Source organism: Mixophyes fleayi, chromosome 2 (assembly GCF_038048845.1).
Source record: "Mixophyes fleayi isolate aMixFle1 chromosome 2, aMixFle1.hap1, whole genome shotgun sequence".
NCBI classification, from domain to species: domain Eukaryota; kingdom Metazoa; phylum Chordata; class Amphibia; order Anura; family Limnodynastidae; genus Mixophyes; species Mixophyes fleayi.
The window spans coordinates 244040626-244060860 of NC_134403.1; the positions used below are offsets into that span (position 1 = coordinate 244040626).

A 20235-nucleotide genomic window follows, 5' to 3' on the forward strand; every position below is an offset into this window, starting at 1 on the left:
TCTGTTTTACTTCTGCATGTGGATTTAAAAGTGCAAGTGTGACACCACTATTAAAGTACTAGTTTCATGTTTGGTACATCACTCTCTAACTTCTGGTGTCCTAGACATCAGATCATAGCTCTTCTACTAGTTGGGTGGGCTTAACATATAAAATATTTTATTAAGATGGACATCTTCTCTAGTAGGTATAAACCATTACATAAAAAATGAGGGTAGAAGAAATAGATTGTAATTGTTGATGTCAAGAAATATTTGCCTACCATGTAAAACTTCTGAATCATCTTCAACAAAATCAATATCTCTTAAGTCCCATTCTGCATAGTTGTCAAATTCCTATTGGATACAAAACATTTATTAGCAGTGTCTAAAATGTTATTTCTGCAATTCAGTAGTTTGCTATCTTAATTAGAAGCCAGAATTTCAGGCCAAGCATCAATATTACATTACAGCCAGGAAAATGAGTAGTGAAACAAGACTGATAACCATATGTGCAGAAGGCTACATATAAGGGTGGTTGTTGTATCCCAATTCTCATTTAACGGTTCTCTGTGTTTGAAACAGTGCACCATGAAAATGCAATAGGGCCAGATGATGCAGTGTTCAGCACTTCTTAACAGGAATACCACAATGTCTCATCAAGAAATTATACTGTTTGATCATTACCCAAATGTGGCATGTCACATAGTACTGTTTTAATCCCACCAAAATTTGCAGTATATATTCAGGCAAAAAATCATCATCGTGGCCAAAGCTACCACTTAGTTATTTTCATTAAGTCAGGTGCTCCAAACTATATAAAATGTATGCTTAAATAAGCAAGGTTGCTAAGATGACAAAAAGAGCGGATATGCCACAACTAGCGTTGAATCCTTGTGAATAAATTACTACCACTGACTTCCAGAGGAAGAGATGCAATGACCATAGATGTTACAGAATGGGGAAGCCAGGTTGCTAACATCCAACTTCAAAATTGCTACAAGTACTTTGCTTTCTACACTGCCTGCCTGTAATATCATGGTTTTATTTTAAATTAGACTTTCTGACCTTACAGAGGAAGGACTTCTGGTACTTCGTACGACCACAAGCTGCTTTCGGTCACCTTGCACAGTATAATGAAAAGCTACTCAGTTCATCTAAAGTTCTATGTAATACGAGCCACACTGCACACAGTCAAAACTTTCCACCCTAAAACAATTCTAGACACACCCTCTCTAGAAATGTTCACCTGGGCATTTGGTGAAAATTAATGTCAATGCATTGTAGTACTTAAGGTAACTGCTTGTAAACTAAGTTCTGTGGGAGAAAAACTCTACATAGGCATTATCTGGGCATATTTTTAGTAATACACTTTAATGTCAATTAGCAACAATGTTAAACCTTTTACCTCTATGAAATCTGCCCTTGCTGGCATATATCCTGCCATGTCTCTAGAAAGCAGAGAATCAAATGTTGGTCTTGGTGGGTCCTCAGCAGCTAAAAGAAAGAAACTCACATTACATATTCATAAAAAGAAATTAAATATTGCTTGGGCATTCTGCCAAAAACAACTTTGTTTCAGATGCTTTTTTAATAATAATTTTGTAACTTTACAATCACTTAATTCTGTGGCTCAATAAGGCACGCAGAGTAACAGAAGGACTTTAAAAGGGGTAATTCAATTCCCCCAGAGTAACGCTGCACTAAACATATTACTGTTAATACAGTAGTTTTAACCTTGCTCCCTGAGCCAAAAGCAAAAAAGCTGGCATTGAAATGACCGTATTAATGGTAATTACGCGCGCTATTACCGCAATATCTGTAACAGTGCGCAGGCCGCGTTATTTTCAAATTCCCTCCTAAATGTTTTCTTTTCAGTTCAAAGCTGAACAGAGAAGAATTATTTCAGTATTCTGTAAAGACCTTTATTACATTCATTAAAAAAAACGATAAGAAAAAAACACAATCTCCTTTGTGCTTATTAGATACAAGTTACATTCATTTTGAAATGCATAGAAAATATATACATAAACACACACCTACATACACACACACACACGAGATAATATCGATATAAAATTATATATGTATAATATAAAAATTAAAATAAATATATTTATATAAATTAAATATAAATAAAAAGTGTTCCTACTGCAAAACATGAGGATATCACAGATAACTATAACTTGCTGTTATAAATGTGACAGGATGTTGAGGTGACTTCACATGTCCTTATTATTTTATGGTAGGGAGTATATAATTCAAATAACACAAGTTTTAATTTGAAACAAAGCAAATTGCTTGTATGATGTGATAGGTCATTGTATGGTGTGTTTTACTATCAATGGCACTCCCATAATAACTCTACAAATAGAAGTTATATGTTACAGAAGTAACATTCCTAATAGAAATAATATATATGTAATGTCATCACTACGCACCAAATATAAGGATGCATTTTTTTTCGGGATTTTATATACAATATGTATATAAGCAGTGAAAAGGTCATTTTTATTTATTAGATCACCCTTGGAGTAAACGGTGCATTGAAGAATGTCTGTACTATTCCCAAAATTAGCATAAACAGAAAGGATATCCGCACACTGCGTACACACAGGTTGTGTTGTAAAGAGTCGGGTTATATGCTGCTAGTTATTCCACTAGCTGCAATTCCCTTGGTGCATATAAAGTGCCACACAGTCCATAATAAATACCTTGAAGTACATAAATATCCAGGCATTCACCAACTCTGTGAAATGCAACTGAAACCAAACATTGTGGCATGCACACCAACCATTTTCTGAAAAATTGTCGTGTACTGTGGACAATCAATCAAAATTACAACTTAGGCAATGGAGGTTTTTAGCAACTTGGGTTGGTATGGATGGAGGTGACACATCCAGCAGATTTAGAATAGCCCAACATTTCAACATTGGTAGCTATACCCTGCTTTCTTATGCAAAAGTAAGTATTTTGTCATTTACTACCTTGAAAAGGAACAGCTGTGTCCACATTCTTCTCCTCTTCTGCCTGCTTCATATTGAGTAAAGTGCTTGCAAAGAGTGGGTTATTAATGAAATGTTTCATGTAGTGGTTTTCACAATCGTCTTTTGTCTTTGTGCGCATTTGATTAGCTACTTCTTGCCTAGAAAATGCAAAAGAAATGTTGTACATATATTTATTCCAATAAGATGTTGTGATTTGCTGGTGGGTGAACTGCTTGTTAACCTGACTACTCTCCAGATTGCAGTTTACCCCTACCTTTGATTGGAGCTTAAGTACCCTTTGGATTGCCGCCTATCCTTACCCTAACCTTTGGATTCCAACTACTCTCTGCCAGCTTGGATTACTAGGTTGACTGACTACTCCTTAGAGGCTGCTGCCTGACTAATGCTCAGACATTGATTCAGACCAGTTTGAGTACTTGTATTTCAAGTGTATTGCACTGTATAACATGACTGGTGTCTAGGGCAACCAATTACATATGAGCACCTTCCGCTAGAAGGGAAAGGGGGGAGGTGGGGTTTGCTATAGCAGCCTAGTTCTAGGCAGTTTCACATTTGGCCTCACAAAATATACACACACAGGGCTTGATTCATCTTGGAACACAAAGTGAATGCAATTTGCATTATTTAATATCGCATGGAAAGTGCACGCACGTCTGGCCCGTACAAGCATTTCCATTGAATCTGGGTAGAAGTACAGACAGAACACACTGCTGGATACATACAATGCATATGTGCAATATAAATATTAAATACATTAACAACTCTTAATACTATAATCATTAATAAAAATACATTTACATTTATTTATTTTCCATTAAATACAAATATCAGGACGTTCTTAATATGTACTGTACTACATTTTTACAGTTTCTCTTACTTGCAAACACATGTTCTGGCATGCATACCCGTCTATCACCACCATCAATTGGCACTTGCACCTTCCCATGTAGCTGGTGCAAGCGTTACATGTACCTCAGATACCCATTGCTTGCATCGGACAAATGCGCGTGCATTTGACCTCGGCACGCCTTGCTGTACATTGCCTACGTGCATACGGCCTCTGCCTCCCCGTAGGCTGTCGACAGTGTCATTTGTGCTCACAGATGAATTGCATGCACTGGCGTGAAGTAAGTTTCTGAGCATGTGCAGATCAATTTCACACAAGATAAGGTATGCAACAGGACTTACGCTTGAAAATTAATCAGGCTCAAAATATTTACCAGTTTCCAAATCCGCAATCCATTACAGCCTCTAGAAGAGCCATTTCCTCCTGAGCTGTCCAACTGGAATCAAGAACTGGAAAATCTGATGTCTGAAAAAAATGCAAATAAAAGTATTAACAAGTTGATGTTGGCTATGCTTAGACATAAAAAAGTCAAAAAGTAAATAATAAATGAAAATGCTGTTCATCTATTAAAGCACAAAAAACTCCATGTCAGCACCCATCTATATCACAGATCCAGATTTGCAATCTCAGAGTATGCATTACAGTATTAAAACTAAAAAGAAAAACTAATTTGAAGAAGTGTGTCAGTTTAAGTTTGTATGGTTTGAAGGTGCAGGTGTATATTTTTGTGTGTTTCTTTTCATATAAAGGTGTGTCAAGACTGTGTGTATCTCTATGTATGTAATAAAGTATGTAAGTAAAATAAAATGTTTATCCCTTTCTCTGTCCAAGTTTGTACATTCACATGTTACATGTAATTGCCAACCACATTTCACAGACCTTATTGGCACCTTCATTTCACAGGCAACTTTGCACAAACTCCATTGCCAAACAACCGGCACAGATCCAAGGGATTAACTATCATAGTGACAACATGGCATGCAGATGGTGACTGCGAACTAAAGTTTATGCTGCCATCACTGGCCCCAGCCTACGCCCCCCCATATAAGCTGAAAGAATCAGCCCCCTGGTTCCTGGTCCTGTAGTCTTTACACAAAGCAATCACAAAAGCATTTATTCACATGCAGAGTGGGTGTAATGTTTGTAAGAAAATGGTATGGCAGTGTTTGGCTCTCATTAGATTTTGTAATCTGCCTAAATGGCAAGGTTCAAGGCAAAAAGGAGGTCAGCAAGAGTGAGGCAGACAAGAGAGAAGTGAAGTATCCTTGCTCAGGCCAACACACAGACCTTATTACCGGTCATCTTGCACATCCCTGATTGACAGCCATACATGAAGCGATCAGGTGTACAGATAAGGAAGGTAGGAGAGAAGATAAGAGACATGAGCATGTCGTTAAGGTGAAGTGAGGTAGAGTGAAATGCAGTGGGGTCAGTATAATAGTGAGAAAGGGTTAATTTAAAGAGAAGATAAACAAATACTATAGGACATGAGGGACAGCACAACGATATATATTGTTTCATTACATATGTAGCCCTGCTTCCCCTTTTATCTGCATCCAGCAAAATATGTCTCACTAAATTTCAGAAATAATAACATAAAATCTCAGAGAGCTAATTATGCTCACAAATACCTCACTATATTACCATGCCATTCTAGTAGACTGGAAAGTGTGAAAGAAAAAAATAAAGTCAATCAGAACCTCTGCAATAAACCAGGCATTGAAATACCAATAATTGGGAACAAATTCCAAAAGAAAGAAACCACTGCCGTATTTATCAGGGATGTGACTAAAAACTAGAACAGCTGAAATCACCAACCTCCTCCACGTCACACGGGTGACTATATCCAATGTTCACAGAAGACTAACAGCATTATAAAAGCTGCATTGCAAACCCATTATCAGCTGCCGGGGTACATTTTGCTAAAACATGGATCAAGGAGAGCTGTGTAACAAAGTGTTATGAACATGCTAAAAAATGAGACTGAATGCAGTAAGCTGGCTAAAGTACAAACCAAGGCCTGAATGGAAGCAATTTTTGTGTGCATGTTCCTTTGGCTTTGGTTTTTATAAATGAATAAACTGTGCTAGGTCTTAAAAAAATATTAAATATTAAATTATTTTCCTATTAAAAAGTGCCAAAATTAATTAGGTAATTACCATGATCTCATAATTGTGATCACTCTGGTGTTTCTTATACTCAAATCCTCTCGAGAAGCACTAATAAAAGAAAACACAGACTGTTTACAAGATTATTAATAAAATAAATATAATAAAAACAAGATCTTATTAACCAGGGCAGGATTACAGAACTATCATTCCTGAAGATAGCTTGGCCAAGATAACACAATAAGGTATTTTAAGTGCATCTGACAAATATATATTTTTAGATAAATTAAATTAATGTTCTCCCCTTGTATATAAAATTAGGCCTGTGCATTGGATACAATCTTACTTACACAGCAGTACTGTTGTATCTAATAACAATGGAATAAAATAACTGCTCGATGTGCTCCTAATAATTAAGCATTTACTTACACTAACAAGATACTTTAAGTATGATTCAACTGATTTGATATTTCATTTAATTTCCATGAAAACTGACCATGCACTACAGCTGATAGCCAGGTCCGGCTCATGGCATCACTTAAATCTGCATGTAACCTCAGTTATTACAGGTTATTTGTATCTACCCAATAGCAGAAGTGATGTATGATAAACCCATTCTTCATTTGCAATAAGATATATCCATTTGAATAATAAAGAACTAAGTTGGGAAGCATCTTAACTGTAGCTGCAATAAAATAAACACTGGATTTCTATATTATGTACGGCGCAGCGGAAACTTTGTATCGACATATAAATAAAGACTAATAATGATTATAATTATTGTATAGAGTAAAACTTTATAACCTATGGGTCACAACCAGGAACTTGGGATGCCAAATCATTTAGGATGGGCCCATATGATACTTTCCGTGCAAACCTATTTTGTTATTTATGTAGGAAGTACATTTGTCATTTCACAAAATGACTAGAGATCTCAAGAAACTCCAATTTAATTTTCAAATATTGAGCAGTGGGACACTGGATATGTTGTTTTACAAGTATGCTTGTTGCATAGTCGACGAAAAGCTGAAGAAGCAATATTTTGGTGAAATCATTGCTACTAGATGAAGGTGCTGATCGCACTGACTCAATAACTTTTTTACAGTATACAGTAAACACATTTTAGTGTGACAACTCCAAGCACTATAAACTAAAAAAATAAAAAGAAAACCCAAAAAACTATCAGCTGTAATATTATTTTGTAATGAGTATCCAAATACGATTCCTTATATTTTAACAATGATATATTTAATTTGTAGACAGAGTAAAGCAATTAAAATAAGGTACTCTATGAACTAAAAATTATACCATGTGGTACAGAGCATCAAACACTGGCACAGAAAAACATAAACAAAGAGTTTAGAGATATCACACACAACTAAATACGTACTGTAAAATGCATTTAAAGGAAAAAAAAAATAGGTTAGCGGGTTTATATTTTCTATCAGTATTAATTATTGAATATACCTGCAAGCAAAGTAGAAATTCGGGAGGCCCACAATCAGCACATTTAATATATGGCTCCATAAGATAAGAAGAACAGCCTCGGCAAGGAGGTTTATCAAAGGCATCACCTGGTGTAGAATTAAAAAAATAAAGAAAAAGCAAAATCAGATTGAAATCATAAATTAAAACTAATGCTTGCATAAACATTACTGAAGATATAATGGGCACAGCGAAACAAAAATAAAATTGTTGAATGGTATTTATAAGAGTAAATTGTAGCAGCAAAACACCATTAATTGTGTGTAGCTATTCAGCTAACTATATTGTAAATCATAGCAAATCTTTAGTGTTTGTTTGTATCACAGACTAGCAAAGTGGAATAGAAAATGGAAAAAATCATTCAGATCTTTGAAAATGATAAGTGGGAACAATTAGTGTACATCAGGATTAAACTTTCTGCAACACCTGGCTGGGATCAGCCGTTTTAATTCTTCATAGAGCTTGAATAAAGAACTGCATACCGTTGACATCAATTACGTGATAAGCTTTATTTTTTTATGGGAGCTGTTAAAAGTTTTGTGGCCAAAGACTGGTACTGAGCACTTTAAATAAAGTAAAGCTAGCCAGGACCCTCTGTCATTGTTTTCCAGAGATACAAGAGCCAGGGTACTTAATACCCATGTGGGTAATTATGGCTGTGGTTGTTTTAACATGTATACAGATGCACTCAATATAAGATATAATGTATAACTCCATGTTGTCCCTAAATTACACTTTCCGACTCTCCCGAAATGTCTAGGAGACTCCTAGATTTAACGTCAGAGTAGGCCATCATGGAAGGAACAGTCCTTCCAGGATGATGCTATTCACATTGAATCTCATCATCAAGGCCATGTCTCCACACTTGGACCTCTCCTCTGGTATCTCCAAAAAGCAGGCAAGTATGCCCTAAATATGTTGCCCTGTGACCAATCACTGAGAGACTGTTCAGGTTATTAGTGCTTATCAGTGGTTTAAAGCACTAATAACAATTCCAGTTAAACCTGTTTTTGTAATAACTTACCACTCCCTATCCACAAGTACATCCTATTGTTTCTAGTGTTGGCACACCATTGTCTAAAAGTCTGATACTAGACTCAAAGATGCTGGCCACAGAGGGGTAAAAAGACAGTGACAGGCAGACCAATTCCTCTGGACAGTGCCCAACAGATAAAATACATCAATACTATCTAGATCCAGGGATTCCACAGGCCCACACAAGCAGGGCCATAGCGTTGAAACCTAAAGATGTTTAAGAGCCCACACCAGAGAACAAGAGGGACTTCTTGGAGATAGGACTGGCTGGTGATTACAGTTCCTGCTGGCCTGCACTGCTGTGAGAGAACTACGACCATGCAGAGTCCGAAGCAAGTGCAGTCGCTATTTGTGTACGGGTTTACACTGCTATGTGATCCGCTGAAAGTGGGGTGACATTTGTGATAAATCGCTGCCTGACCGGCAGTAGAACAGTGGAACATATATACTTACAGTGAGAAGCACTTTGTTAATACTTAAGTCACCAGGAAAACCTCTGCTATTGTTGTATGTACACTTATAAACCTATAAAAGTGTGTCATTTTGTTCAGTATTGCCAATATTTTAATGTGGTGGTTTATGTAAATTTATTGTTTAATAAAATAGTGTTGATGTTATATTGGCGCTCCATCTAAGTGTGTACTTCATCCAGAGGCAGACGCAGAATGTCTAGAGAGGATTTCCAAATGTTTGAATGTACAAGGGACATGGCCGGAACATAACAAGAACTAGTCCTCCTCCATCCTGCACCTTTCTCCCACGGGCATTGCAGAGCAGCACAATTGGGAGCATACCTTCCAAATGTCCTTAACTCAAAAAATCTTTATCTCATTTTTCATTTCCCACCCTACCTCGACCCATGTAATTAATTTTCTTATTGCCCTATAGTTTATTTCCCTTATATATTTAATTTATATAAGAAAAAGATTGACAAGATATACGTGTGTGGGAGTGTCGTCCTTACATTTATAATTTCTGTAAAACAAATTGTGAGATAACATTTCAGAGTGATTCATCACTCAAGTCTGCAAAAGGCCCTTTTAGATCCACAAAGTGCCAATTAAGCGGGGGAGGAGCTGAAGATGGGGTTAGCCCAGTGGTTCCCAAACTTTCTCAGTTCGAAGCACCCTTAGGGTCACCATAATCATTCCAAGGCACCCCTAAGCCAAAATAATTACCGGGTAGTCCCGTTTTTTAAGTAGTTGGGTCAAAATGACGTAAAATGTATTTAGGCCCCTTCACCATCACATCGTGTCCCTTCATTATATCACTGCGCCCCTTCACCATATTACTCTGTCCCCTTCTTCGCAGTCTCTCTCTGTCCCCTTCTTCGCCATCTCTCTCTGTCCCCCTCCTTCAGCGTCTCTCTCTGTCCACCCCTTCAGCGTCTCTTTCTGCCCCCCCCTTCAGCGTGTCTCCCCCCTCCTTCAGCGTGTCTCTCTCTGTCCCCCCCCCACCTTCAGCGTGTCTCTCTCTGTCCCCCCCCCACCTTCAGCGTGTCTCTCTCTGTCCCCCCCCCACCTTCAGCGTGTCTCTCTCTGTCCCCCCCCACCTTCAGCGTGTCTCTCTCTGTCCCCCTCCCCTTCAGCGTGTCTCTCTCTGTCCCCCTCCCCTTCAACGTCTCTCTCTGTCCCCCTCCCCTTCAGCGTGTCTCTCTCTGTCCCCCTTCACTCTCCTTTACTTACCTTCTTTCCTGACGTCCTCTCTGCTGCTGCTCCTCACTGAGGTTGACGGACGTGATGACGTCACGCCTGGCAGTCAGTGAGGAGGAGGATCCGGCGCTGGATGATTGGCAAGTTGTTTGGTTTTTTTCTCTTCTTTTTCTTGCTAGGGCGATCGCGGCACCCCTATGACAGAGCCGCAGCACCCCAGGGAGTCGCGGCGCACACTTTGGGAACCGCTGGGTTAGCCACTGAAGCCTGAGGGGACAGCAGTACTGTAGAGGGAATTTCGGATCACTCACTGCATCTTACCTGCTCTCCCTTCAATGACTATTGCAAAAGTGGCCACTTTGCGATGGTGACCATAGAAGAGATAGGTGTTCGCTGGGACAGCCGTTTATAACAAATGGTCACGATCTTTCATTTCTTATCATTGCGATAAGAAATGAAAATGACCGTGTCAAAATAATGGTGATTGTTAAATATGCCCCAATATGTGGTGAGGGATGCGAAGATCCCACAAGTTCCAAAATCTTTGATTTCCATGACTTGTTAAATCACGAAAAATAGCAGTCCCCTGCTATAGTGTACAATAACAGTGGGACCGCAGTAGATATCAGAGATATTTAACAATAGATAGGATACTTAAAATAACGATGGTCCCCCAAAATATGACGGAACTTGTTAAAAAGGCACCTTAATGTTCTTCATTTTGGACACGGAATGGGGTCTAGTTGTCAAGCCTAAAACAAGGCTAAGACAGCTGTTGCCATATCATTTAGACCAATTTAGGTATTTAAGAAAAGCCTATACGCAGCAGATTTAATAATTAGGATAAAACATCGCTTGAAAGGGATCTTCTGATCCCTCCTAGTAGGCTGGACTGAGCGCATGAGATGAAATGCACTGAGAACTGCATATCTTTGGGCTTTGAGGTTAAAAAGAGTCAGCCCAGGTCATGGCAGCATTAGTCCTCATGTCCACCTAATGGGTAAGAATAACTCCCAGTAGTCACTGGTACTATAGAGGTCTCCAGGGATAGGTATGTGTAATAATAAGTTTAAATGTATGTGTAATAATACGTTTAAAAGGCAATTTTAAAATTTTAAGCCTTAAACCAAGTCAGCAAAGTAAGTGGTGGATGATGTTGTTTCAGTTACCAGTGAGCTATGCTACAAAATTATCATTCCTATTGTACACATACCGTCAAATGCTTACTATGGAAGGCAAGGGTGGGCTGCACAGCAGGTGGTGCTATGTCTGTTGCACTTATCATAGGCACACATAATGGCAGCTCACACCATCTATTAGTACAGGGCGATGTTGGTGATCGGGGCTTCAGATAGCCTTTCCTTAAGTGTTTTTCGACTATTCGCATTTACACAATATTTACCATGTGTGCTAATGTAAAAACAAAACAATCCTACCATGTGCAACACAATGAAACAGGGAAATACTGAATTCATATTGCAGTCCCAATTATAACACAAGCCACTTTCCATCCCTTCCGCTCAGAGTGCAGATCACGGAGCTGCTTGTCTGATAAACGTTTGTCAATCCCGTTCCCCAATTAACACTAACCTCTATAAGGGGCCAGCCGATCCATATTGCACACAGCTCAGTCCCCGGTTACTGCCACCGCCTCCAGCACCGTACAGCCAATCTCTTGGCGAGAGATCCCACAGTAACCATGGGAAAGTCAGGCAAGACTAATAGATAACAGAAAGCGTGATCATCTATTCAGTGAAGCTGCATGCAGTCTAGAGCTAACCTGCTCTGTTTCTAACTGAAACACAAGTAACATTTACTATATATATATATATATATAATGTTATATCTGTTGACTTTATAAACAAGAGTACATGAAAATGTTGCCTAATACAGAGTCAGCAAGGGAATTATTATATTTTCTTGAGCCTGTGGTCTTAATATTAGGTGCCACAAAAGTTAATTTAGCAATGTATAACTTGTTTTGTGTTTACATACGAACACCACAAATATGGAGTTTTGACAGCCAGTAAAACACTTGAAAACTCTGTATCAGGGTCATATCTTGATAATTTCCAGGTGTTATTGATAATTTTTTGCATTTTTATGTTGGATAAAAAGATATAATTTATGTGCCGGAGAACCCAGGCGGTCTGTATCGGGGTGGTTTAAAAAAAATAGTACTAGTCTGACCTTTCACATTCCCCTTACTTCCATTGAATATAACAGTCCCTGGCAAGCAGTCAGGTAAGATGTGCTGCAGAAGAGCCTAATAAATTTAAAGATAATGTCCTTTTTGCGCTCTCTCAGGGGAGGGCTGTCAAATATTAGCCGGGGGTCAAGACTCCACTCAGCAGCCTATTAGGAACATTTTAAAGGAAAACAAATGCAGGTGGCCCAGTAACCCAGCCCAAGGTAGCCCATTAAGGGACCAGCCCGGCGGGCCCCTGCTCTCTCTTGATGGCCATTCATTTCTATCCTCAAAGTGAATAGTTTACCATAAAATTGAAACATTGTGATTGGATCATGAAATTACAAATTTGATAAATATGTAGTGTGGTGAGAGCAGGGTGCCAGGCATGAAACAAACAGAGGCTCCTCTTATTCCTCCACCATAGCAGCATCATACATGCCTACTGCTAAGATTTGTGCCCCGGGAGATCCAGGGGAGAAGTCATGGGACATGGGGCAGGAGGAGGGCGTGGTGACATTTCATGGCCTGAAAAGCCAAAATTCACGGCATTGAATGGAGGGGGCGGAGCTTAATGACACGATTAAGCCCCATCCCCTCTATTCAATTCGGGAGCCTCCCGGGAATTCTGGGTCAGTAGGCAGGTATGGGCAGCATGCACCAATGGGTTAATCCCTCCTTCTCAGGACAGGAAAAGTAGACACACCTAGAAGGTATATAAGGCCCCTTCTCTCTCCTTAGTGTGTCTTCTTTTCCTGTCTGTATGTAGAGTCATGCTGAGAGTGGCTGTTGGGATTTTGGTTTGGGGCTTGAAAGAGGAAAATTAATCTGTGCCAGAAGTTCCTGATGGCTTATCCTTTGCAAGTACGAGCCTTGGAGAGGTGGTTGGACCGGCCTCCTTGCAGGAGAGATGCCTTGCTTTAGACTGCACTCTCCAGTAACCATTGTATAAATGGAGCCCTGTTTTCTTTAAGGTAGGGCATTCAGAGACATGACTAAGCTCAGGATTCTTAGGTTCTAACCCATTCTAATTTTTCCCATTACACTAAAAATTGCAGTTTTCTTTTATGTTTTATGTACCAGGAAATAACATACTCAATTTCTACGGAACTAAATTTACCTAATCTGGGTGTTCGTACCTAAAATGACCTATTTTGACTGTTAGAACCTAAAAAGACCTAATTCTGTTACTTAAGTTGAAACTATATAAATTTACTGTGGAAAAAGAAGGCAGGCAGTTCCAGCATTGCTTTGTGTGATTTGATTTCTAATTTTGGTGTATTGAACCTACTGTCCACCAAGGTGGCCCTGTCACATATGTGTGTGGTCAGACTCATACTGTACTGTGCCTGTACTTGTTATTTACTTTCTGTGTGTTAAAGAATGTTCCAGTAGCTGTGTATAGAAGGGCTAATGCCTAAATGTAATTCCTCAAAAAGTGCTCTACTGCAATCAGGGCCGGATTAAGGGAATGGAGGCCCCTGGGCTAAGGGCGCCTCCATTCCCCCGTGAGGCCCCCAATGTGAGCCACCCGCCGCCCCCCCCCCCGTATCCCGTGAGGGCCCCCCCCCCAGTGCTTACCTGTCACTGTAGTCCTCCGTCCCCGGCGCGCTGTAAGCTCCTTACTGAGGAGATCTCGCGAGAGTTCACTCGCGAGATCTCCTCAGTAAGCAGATTACTGAGCGCCGGGGACGGAGGACTACAGTGACAGTGCTCAGCAGCATTGATCGGGCTGGCGGCGCCCCCGGACCGATCAATAATGCTGCTGAGGACTTTGAAGGGCCCCCTGGATGCCCGAGGCCCCTAGGCTATAGCCCAGTTAGACCTCGGGTTAATCCGGCACTGACTGCAATAGTGGATTGGAACTGACAAAAACTTTCAACAGATTTAAAAGTTATATATTGTCAATCATGTCAGAAACAGGTAAGGTTCATGTTGCATGTATGCTAGCATTTTACATATTTTTTCCTTGCTCTGCTTGTTGTAAATGTCAATCAGCATATAACTTAAAGTAGGCTTTCTAGACTCTTGAATGACAAACCTCAGAATATAATATTCTCTGGTGGTGATTTTTTATTTTTTTTTGGTTCCTTCATAGGTGCCTGTAGAGAAAAGCTCTTAGATGCTGCAACATCAGCATTCAGCAGCTCATTTGGCAAATGCTGATAGGAATGCATCTAAACCGAAGCAGGGCTTCTTTAGTTCGAAGTTGGTTACAGAACCCAAATAAATGTTTACCCTGCATCTAAGTGAAGCACTTGCTGCCACCAATATGCAGTCCAGAACCCAGGCCTGAAAACCTTTTGTAAGAGAGTTTTGAAACAGAAATGTACCAGATTAGACGAGGCTATAGTTAGCTTCTTATTCACTTCTTATTCACGCTCCAGCTTCTGATTCAGAAAAGCTTATTTTTAAAGGATTAAATCAAGTTGGATCACCGATTTCACATCAGATTAACACTAAAGAGTGTCCCTTATACAAACTGCAATAGTATTTAGCCTGACCCAACAAGGTATTGGGCATGAAATCAGGGGGCAAAATGCTAGCACGCAATCCCGATTTCAAGAACATTGCATTTTTCTTTGAAATCCAGAGCAGTCTCCATAAATGTCTAAATGTCTATGGAGACTGCTATATACCGCAATTTAACAAATTTGGAACTTGTTCATGTTAATGTACGCCAGCTTGAAGCCATCGCCCCTTGCAAAGTCGCTGATTTCAGGCGACTTACAGAAACCGATCCTTTCATACATTTACCCCCAGAGTTTTACAGCACATATGATCCCTCACGGTCACATGATGCTTGTCTTTCTGTAAGTACTGTCCAGGGATGTTTGTGGGCCTGCTAGAGGTTTTCTGGTCGGTCGTGCGCACATGAGGCCTGATTCATTAAGGAAAGTAAGGCGAAAAATTTAGTACGTTTTCTCATGGACAAAACCATGTTACAATACAAGGGGTGCAAATTAGTTTATTATTTAGTAGTACATAAATGCACTTTATTTTTACACTGACATTTAAAGTTGATTTAGGACATGCCTTACCCCAACTATAAATTTGTCCCCACATTTTAAATTTACCTCCCCCTCCAATACAACATGGTTTTGCCCAAGTGAAAAGTTAATAATTTTTTTTGCTTTACTTTCCTTAATGAATCAGGCCCATGGAGTTTAAAGGAGGCGATGGATCGCACTCGTCATTGGAAGAAAAGAGGGAGTAAAAAAGATAAGTTTTCTACTTCGCAGGAACAGCAGTTTTTCGTGACTGAAGATTTTTAATAAATATGCATGATATTTCAGTTCTTATCTTTGCGCTGAGGATTGAAAATAAACGTGCATAAAATGCGGTTGACATAGATAGGGGCATGAAAGTTTTAACTTGTTCAGAGGTGCTAAGTGAATGAAAGTCACATTATTGCAAGAGGAAAATTTAAAGCACAAAGTGTAAATCATAACTACAGTTTGTTCAATCGGATTTGTCAGAAGGTTTTGATGTGGATTGCTTAGGAAAAATGTAACGTTAATGCTGACATGGTGCTTCAATTGTTGAAATCTGTTTATAGGATAATATAGAAAGACATTCGGTGCAAGATATGCTGTTTTCAGGAATCCATGAAAAAAAATTGTGTTCCCTTAACAGAAGAGCTAAATAGATTATTTCAGAGGAATGGAAACACCCAGACAGGTGCATTTTTAACACTATAAACGGAGTCATACATTCTCTTTTACAGCAGAGCAAACTAAAGTAGGCGATGAATCTTCTACGGTTGATACACCAGTTCCCAAACTCATAAAAAAAGTCACCCTAACCTTGGAGGGAGTGTGCAAATTCTTTCAAGGATGGAATGGAATAAATAAAGAAAATGTAAGTGCAAGGAGACTGCATACTATGTCTGAGGCAATGTTAGCCACTGCAGTGACATCCAGCGCTTTAAGTGTCTGGGGGAATAATCTACGAAAGTGTATCTAGGATGGAGTTAAAAGGAGTCATTTGCTGAAGATCGTTCAGGCCATGCAAACGGCAACATGCATCAAAATTTATTTATATAACGCCAGCAGATTCTGTAACACTTTACAATTGGGAAACTCATATGTGAAGCCTCTGTAGATGCCTTCAGATTTGCTGCCGGAATTATGGCTTCTGTTTTAACTGTCATAAGAGCCTTATGTTTGCATCTTTGAATGGCAGAGTCAACCATATTTGCCAGAATTAGGACTACTGTAGTACCAGTTTTAAGAGCATTGTGGTTGTGGCATTGGATGGCAGATACGCAATCAAAAAATCAAGTTAGTGTCTTTTCCGTTGAGGGAGAATATATTTTTGGGCAATGAGTTGATATAATAGATGTCAGGAGTATAAGTTCCTACAAATGTCAAAAAAAAACCTTTGTGTATAAAAATTAAAACAAGTATACGTTTTCCTTAGAGAAAAAGATCACACAAACACACCCAACAAGGAAAGAAATGTATTAGCTGTGAAAAGCACACATGTGCATCAAAGACTTTTCCTATCCCCTCTTAGGAAATGTACGTACAAAAGTTCCTTATAACACAAGCATGTATTTAATTCCGTCCTCCTTCTCTCCCAGATATTTCTACTTTCTTGTACTTCTGAGATGTTTTAAAAAACATTTCAGATTGTTCCCCACATTCTTCGATAATTGATATTGTATAATAAGTAAGAGAGTAGCACAATAGATACTGCTGTTATATTATTCTTTTGAAGCGGTTTATTTCAAAACATATATGTTGCTCAACTTATAAAAAAACTAAACAAAAACAGTACATTACATTAAAAACATTAAAATTAAAATATTTAGTATTCTGCAGTAACTAGTCAAGGTTTTTACCACAACAGTGTTAGGGTTCCAAGTTTGAATACCGCATAAAGTAGTTGTGAATGAAATAGGGTGTCTTTATTTTGAACACAAGTCACACAGGTGTAAACTAGATGCAGTTAATGGTAAATCAGCTAGCACAAGTCCATAGGAGCAGCAGGAACAGGATACCAGGTTGAGCTGAGGAAGCAGGAGACACTGAATACCAAGCACAAAAGGATAGCTGCAGGTACATGATACTGGAATAACTATGTTTAGCTGTGGTAGCAGGAGTCACTGGATGATCCAGGGAAGAATCACACTGGAGGTAGGTCAGGCAAGCCAGAGTCCGAAGCAACGAGATCCAAAACACTAGGGGATAAGTAGGAGCGAAGTCAAACGAAGCCAAAGTCAGGGTCACAAGAAAAAGTGTGTTCCGATGAGACAAACAGGAGTCAGATACTAGGAGAAAAATCAGGAACAGATCACAGCAGTTACTCAGAGAGACCAGCAGCAGAGACAATTGAACAGGCACCAGTCTATTGTAAAAGGAAGTCTTTTACAAATGAGACTCAGGATCCAGAACTAACGAGAGCTTAACTCATTGCAGGCAGTATCTGACATAGGCAAAGCAGAATCCACAGGGGAGATGATGTACTGCAGACAGAGGCAGATTGTAACAAACAAGTGCCAGCAAACATTGATGAAGTGTTTTATGCCTTTTGCCCAATGGTGGCGATATATAGCCACCTTGTCATCCAATATCAGAAAGATGAGGACAGTAAATGTCACACATCGGAGTCCGGCTTTTACTTTTCAAACCTGCTCTCTGGAACATTCCCTCTAATCTTCCATTTGCTCCAGGCTCAGAACTCTGAGCCACAATCCTACTCTGTACAACAGAAAATGTCCTTTCATGTGTTCTGACCTGAGACCCACCCTATTCATCAGCTCTGCTATGGCTTGGATACAGGGTTGCTACCTTAAAAGTACAAATTAAGTACAAAGCCTTATTGCCTTATTGCAACAGTCTGATCTGAATTAAGAAAATGCAATTTTATTTCTAATGGTAATTACTACAGCCTTATTGCAAGTTGTCCTTTCACTATTTGTTTGTTTAAACCTTTTACTGCTAAGGTTTGTTGGGGGGGGGGTGGTGATTTATTGAGGCCTTGATTGAAGAACTCTGATCACATGTGTCTGTTAACCAGATATATTCATAGTAGAATGGCTGCAAAGCCAGTGATGGCTGCTTAGTTAGTGTGTATAGCTCTAAGTGTGTATAGATACAAGTGTGAAACAAAAAATTTAAACAGCATAATTCGGAGTTATACCGGAGGAAACAAGAAAAGAACATTCTGCTTATTAACACAGCTACACAAGGACAACAGTCAGTACGCACTTGAAACTCCATATTCTACCTCTGATGTCTTCAACTCACCCTGGCTACAAGCTCCATGCAGCATGAGGACTGTTTTGCACTCTGATCTTATTTTCTTCTCATCTCATGAAAGTTTGTTTTATCTGTTAGTTTGTTTACATTGCAAAATCCACTATGTTTAATCAGCCTGCTGTACTACTTGCTCAGCCACTCCCTACCCATGCTACAGTTATTTCAGTCCCCTATCTCACCACTGTACTTCAATTCTATTTAAGCCTTGTCTCCCATCACAAGTAGGAAGAAATTATACTGTCTTTCAACCACTCTCCTCTCTCATGACTCTGCAAAATCTCAGCTATTCAATTACCTGCTCTTTATTACTCTCCATTCAACACTTCCACCCACTCCCCCACATCATTACTTTATACTATCCAGACATCCAGGAATACACTACATTTGCTGCATCCTAGCTCTGCACTACTTATCTTATTACGCTGGACATTGCAATTAGGCAGTTCCTTTAATTCCTCTTTTTTGCTATTTGACTAATAGTCCCAATGCTTGCCAAAATATTTTTCTTTCTCTCTTTTCATGGCATTATCTTTAGGACTATATCATCCCTCATCCATCCTGCAACACACACCTCTGTCCACATTGCCCCTTCATTACTTCACTCACCTCTAGTGAACACTCATGAACTCTTTTGCTATTTAAATTCAATAACTTTAACAGCCTCATACTGCCGTCAGAAACTAAAAGGACACACATCTTACGATCATCTTTCCTACCTTTCTTCCTCCCTGCTTCTATTAGCTGGTGATATATCACCTAATCCAGGTCCCCCTCACTTCTCCCACACACATATATCTAAACACTACAGAATTCTGGCAAACCTAAAACACATAACCTGTCTCCCCTCTCTTCCAAAGTCCTTTAAATGTGCCCTTTGGAGTGCACGCTCTGTTTGTAACAAACTTACCTCCGTACATGATCTCTTCCTCAAACAACCTCAACCTTCTAGCAATAACAGAAACATGGATCACGCATTCAGACACTGCCTCACCTGCAGCCCTTTCACATGGTGGTCTCCATTTCACCCACATCCCCAGACCAGGAGGCAGACAAGGAGGGGGAGTTGGACTACGTCTCTCCCCACAGTGCACATTCACAGTTCTACCAAGTGTCCCATCACTCACATTCACATATTTTGAAGTACATGCTAATAGGATTTTTAACCCATTCTATATGCGTGTTGCTGTCATCTATCGCCCCTCTGGTCCACACCAACAATTTCTTGAACACTTCTCTGCGTGGCTCCCTCACTTCTTATCTACTGATATCCCCACCATCATCATGGGTTATTTCAACATCCCTATTTCTAATCCACATTCCAATGCTGCTTTCAAACTACTCTCTCTAACCTCCACACTTGACCTCTCCCAGTGGATTGAATCAGCTACTCATCAGGATGGCCACTGTCTTGATGTTGTTTTCTCTAGACTATGCTTAGTTTCTGATTTCCTTAACACTCCTTTCCCCCTCTCGGATCATCACCTTATTAGATACTCGCTCATCCCCAGTTCTTTAACCTCCCTAGTGTCAAACTCTTCCAAGCCTCCTCGTACCCGCAGGAATATCAACGCTATTGATTTTCAACAGTTTTCCACCTCTCTCCAACACCTTCTCTCCCCAAATTCTACATTCTCCTCCCCTGATCGAGCAATACCTCATTTTCATTACAC

The 20235-nt window shown here is 39.6% G+C and overlaps 1 protein-coding gene across 1 annotated transcript in view; it reads right to left on the reverse strand.

Annotated features, from left to right (window-relative positions):
- The window catches only part of TADA2A (transcriptional adaptor 2A), a 46421-nt gene extending 34618 nt beyond the window's left edge, over positions 1-11803 (reverse strand). Inside the window, exons 1-7 of the mRNA XM_075195720.1 lie at positions 11702-11803; positions 7407-7513; positions 5991-6050; positions 4205-4296; positions 2964-3121; positions 1385-1473; positions 261-333 (exon numbers count right to left, since the gene is read on the reverse strand). Of these exons, the coding sequence (XP_075051821.1) occupies positions 261-333; positions 1385-1473; positions 2964-3121; positions 4205-4296; positions 5991-6050; positions 7407-7513; positions 11702-11726 (604 nt within the window). The 5' untranslated portion in view covers positions 11727-11803. The remainder of the gene's footprint in view (positions 1-260; positions 334-1384; positions 1474-2963; positions 3122-4204; positions 4297-5990; positions 6051-7406; positions 7514-11701) is intronic.
- Positions 11804-20235: the final 8432 nt, after the last annotated feature.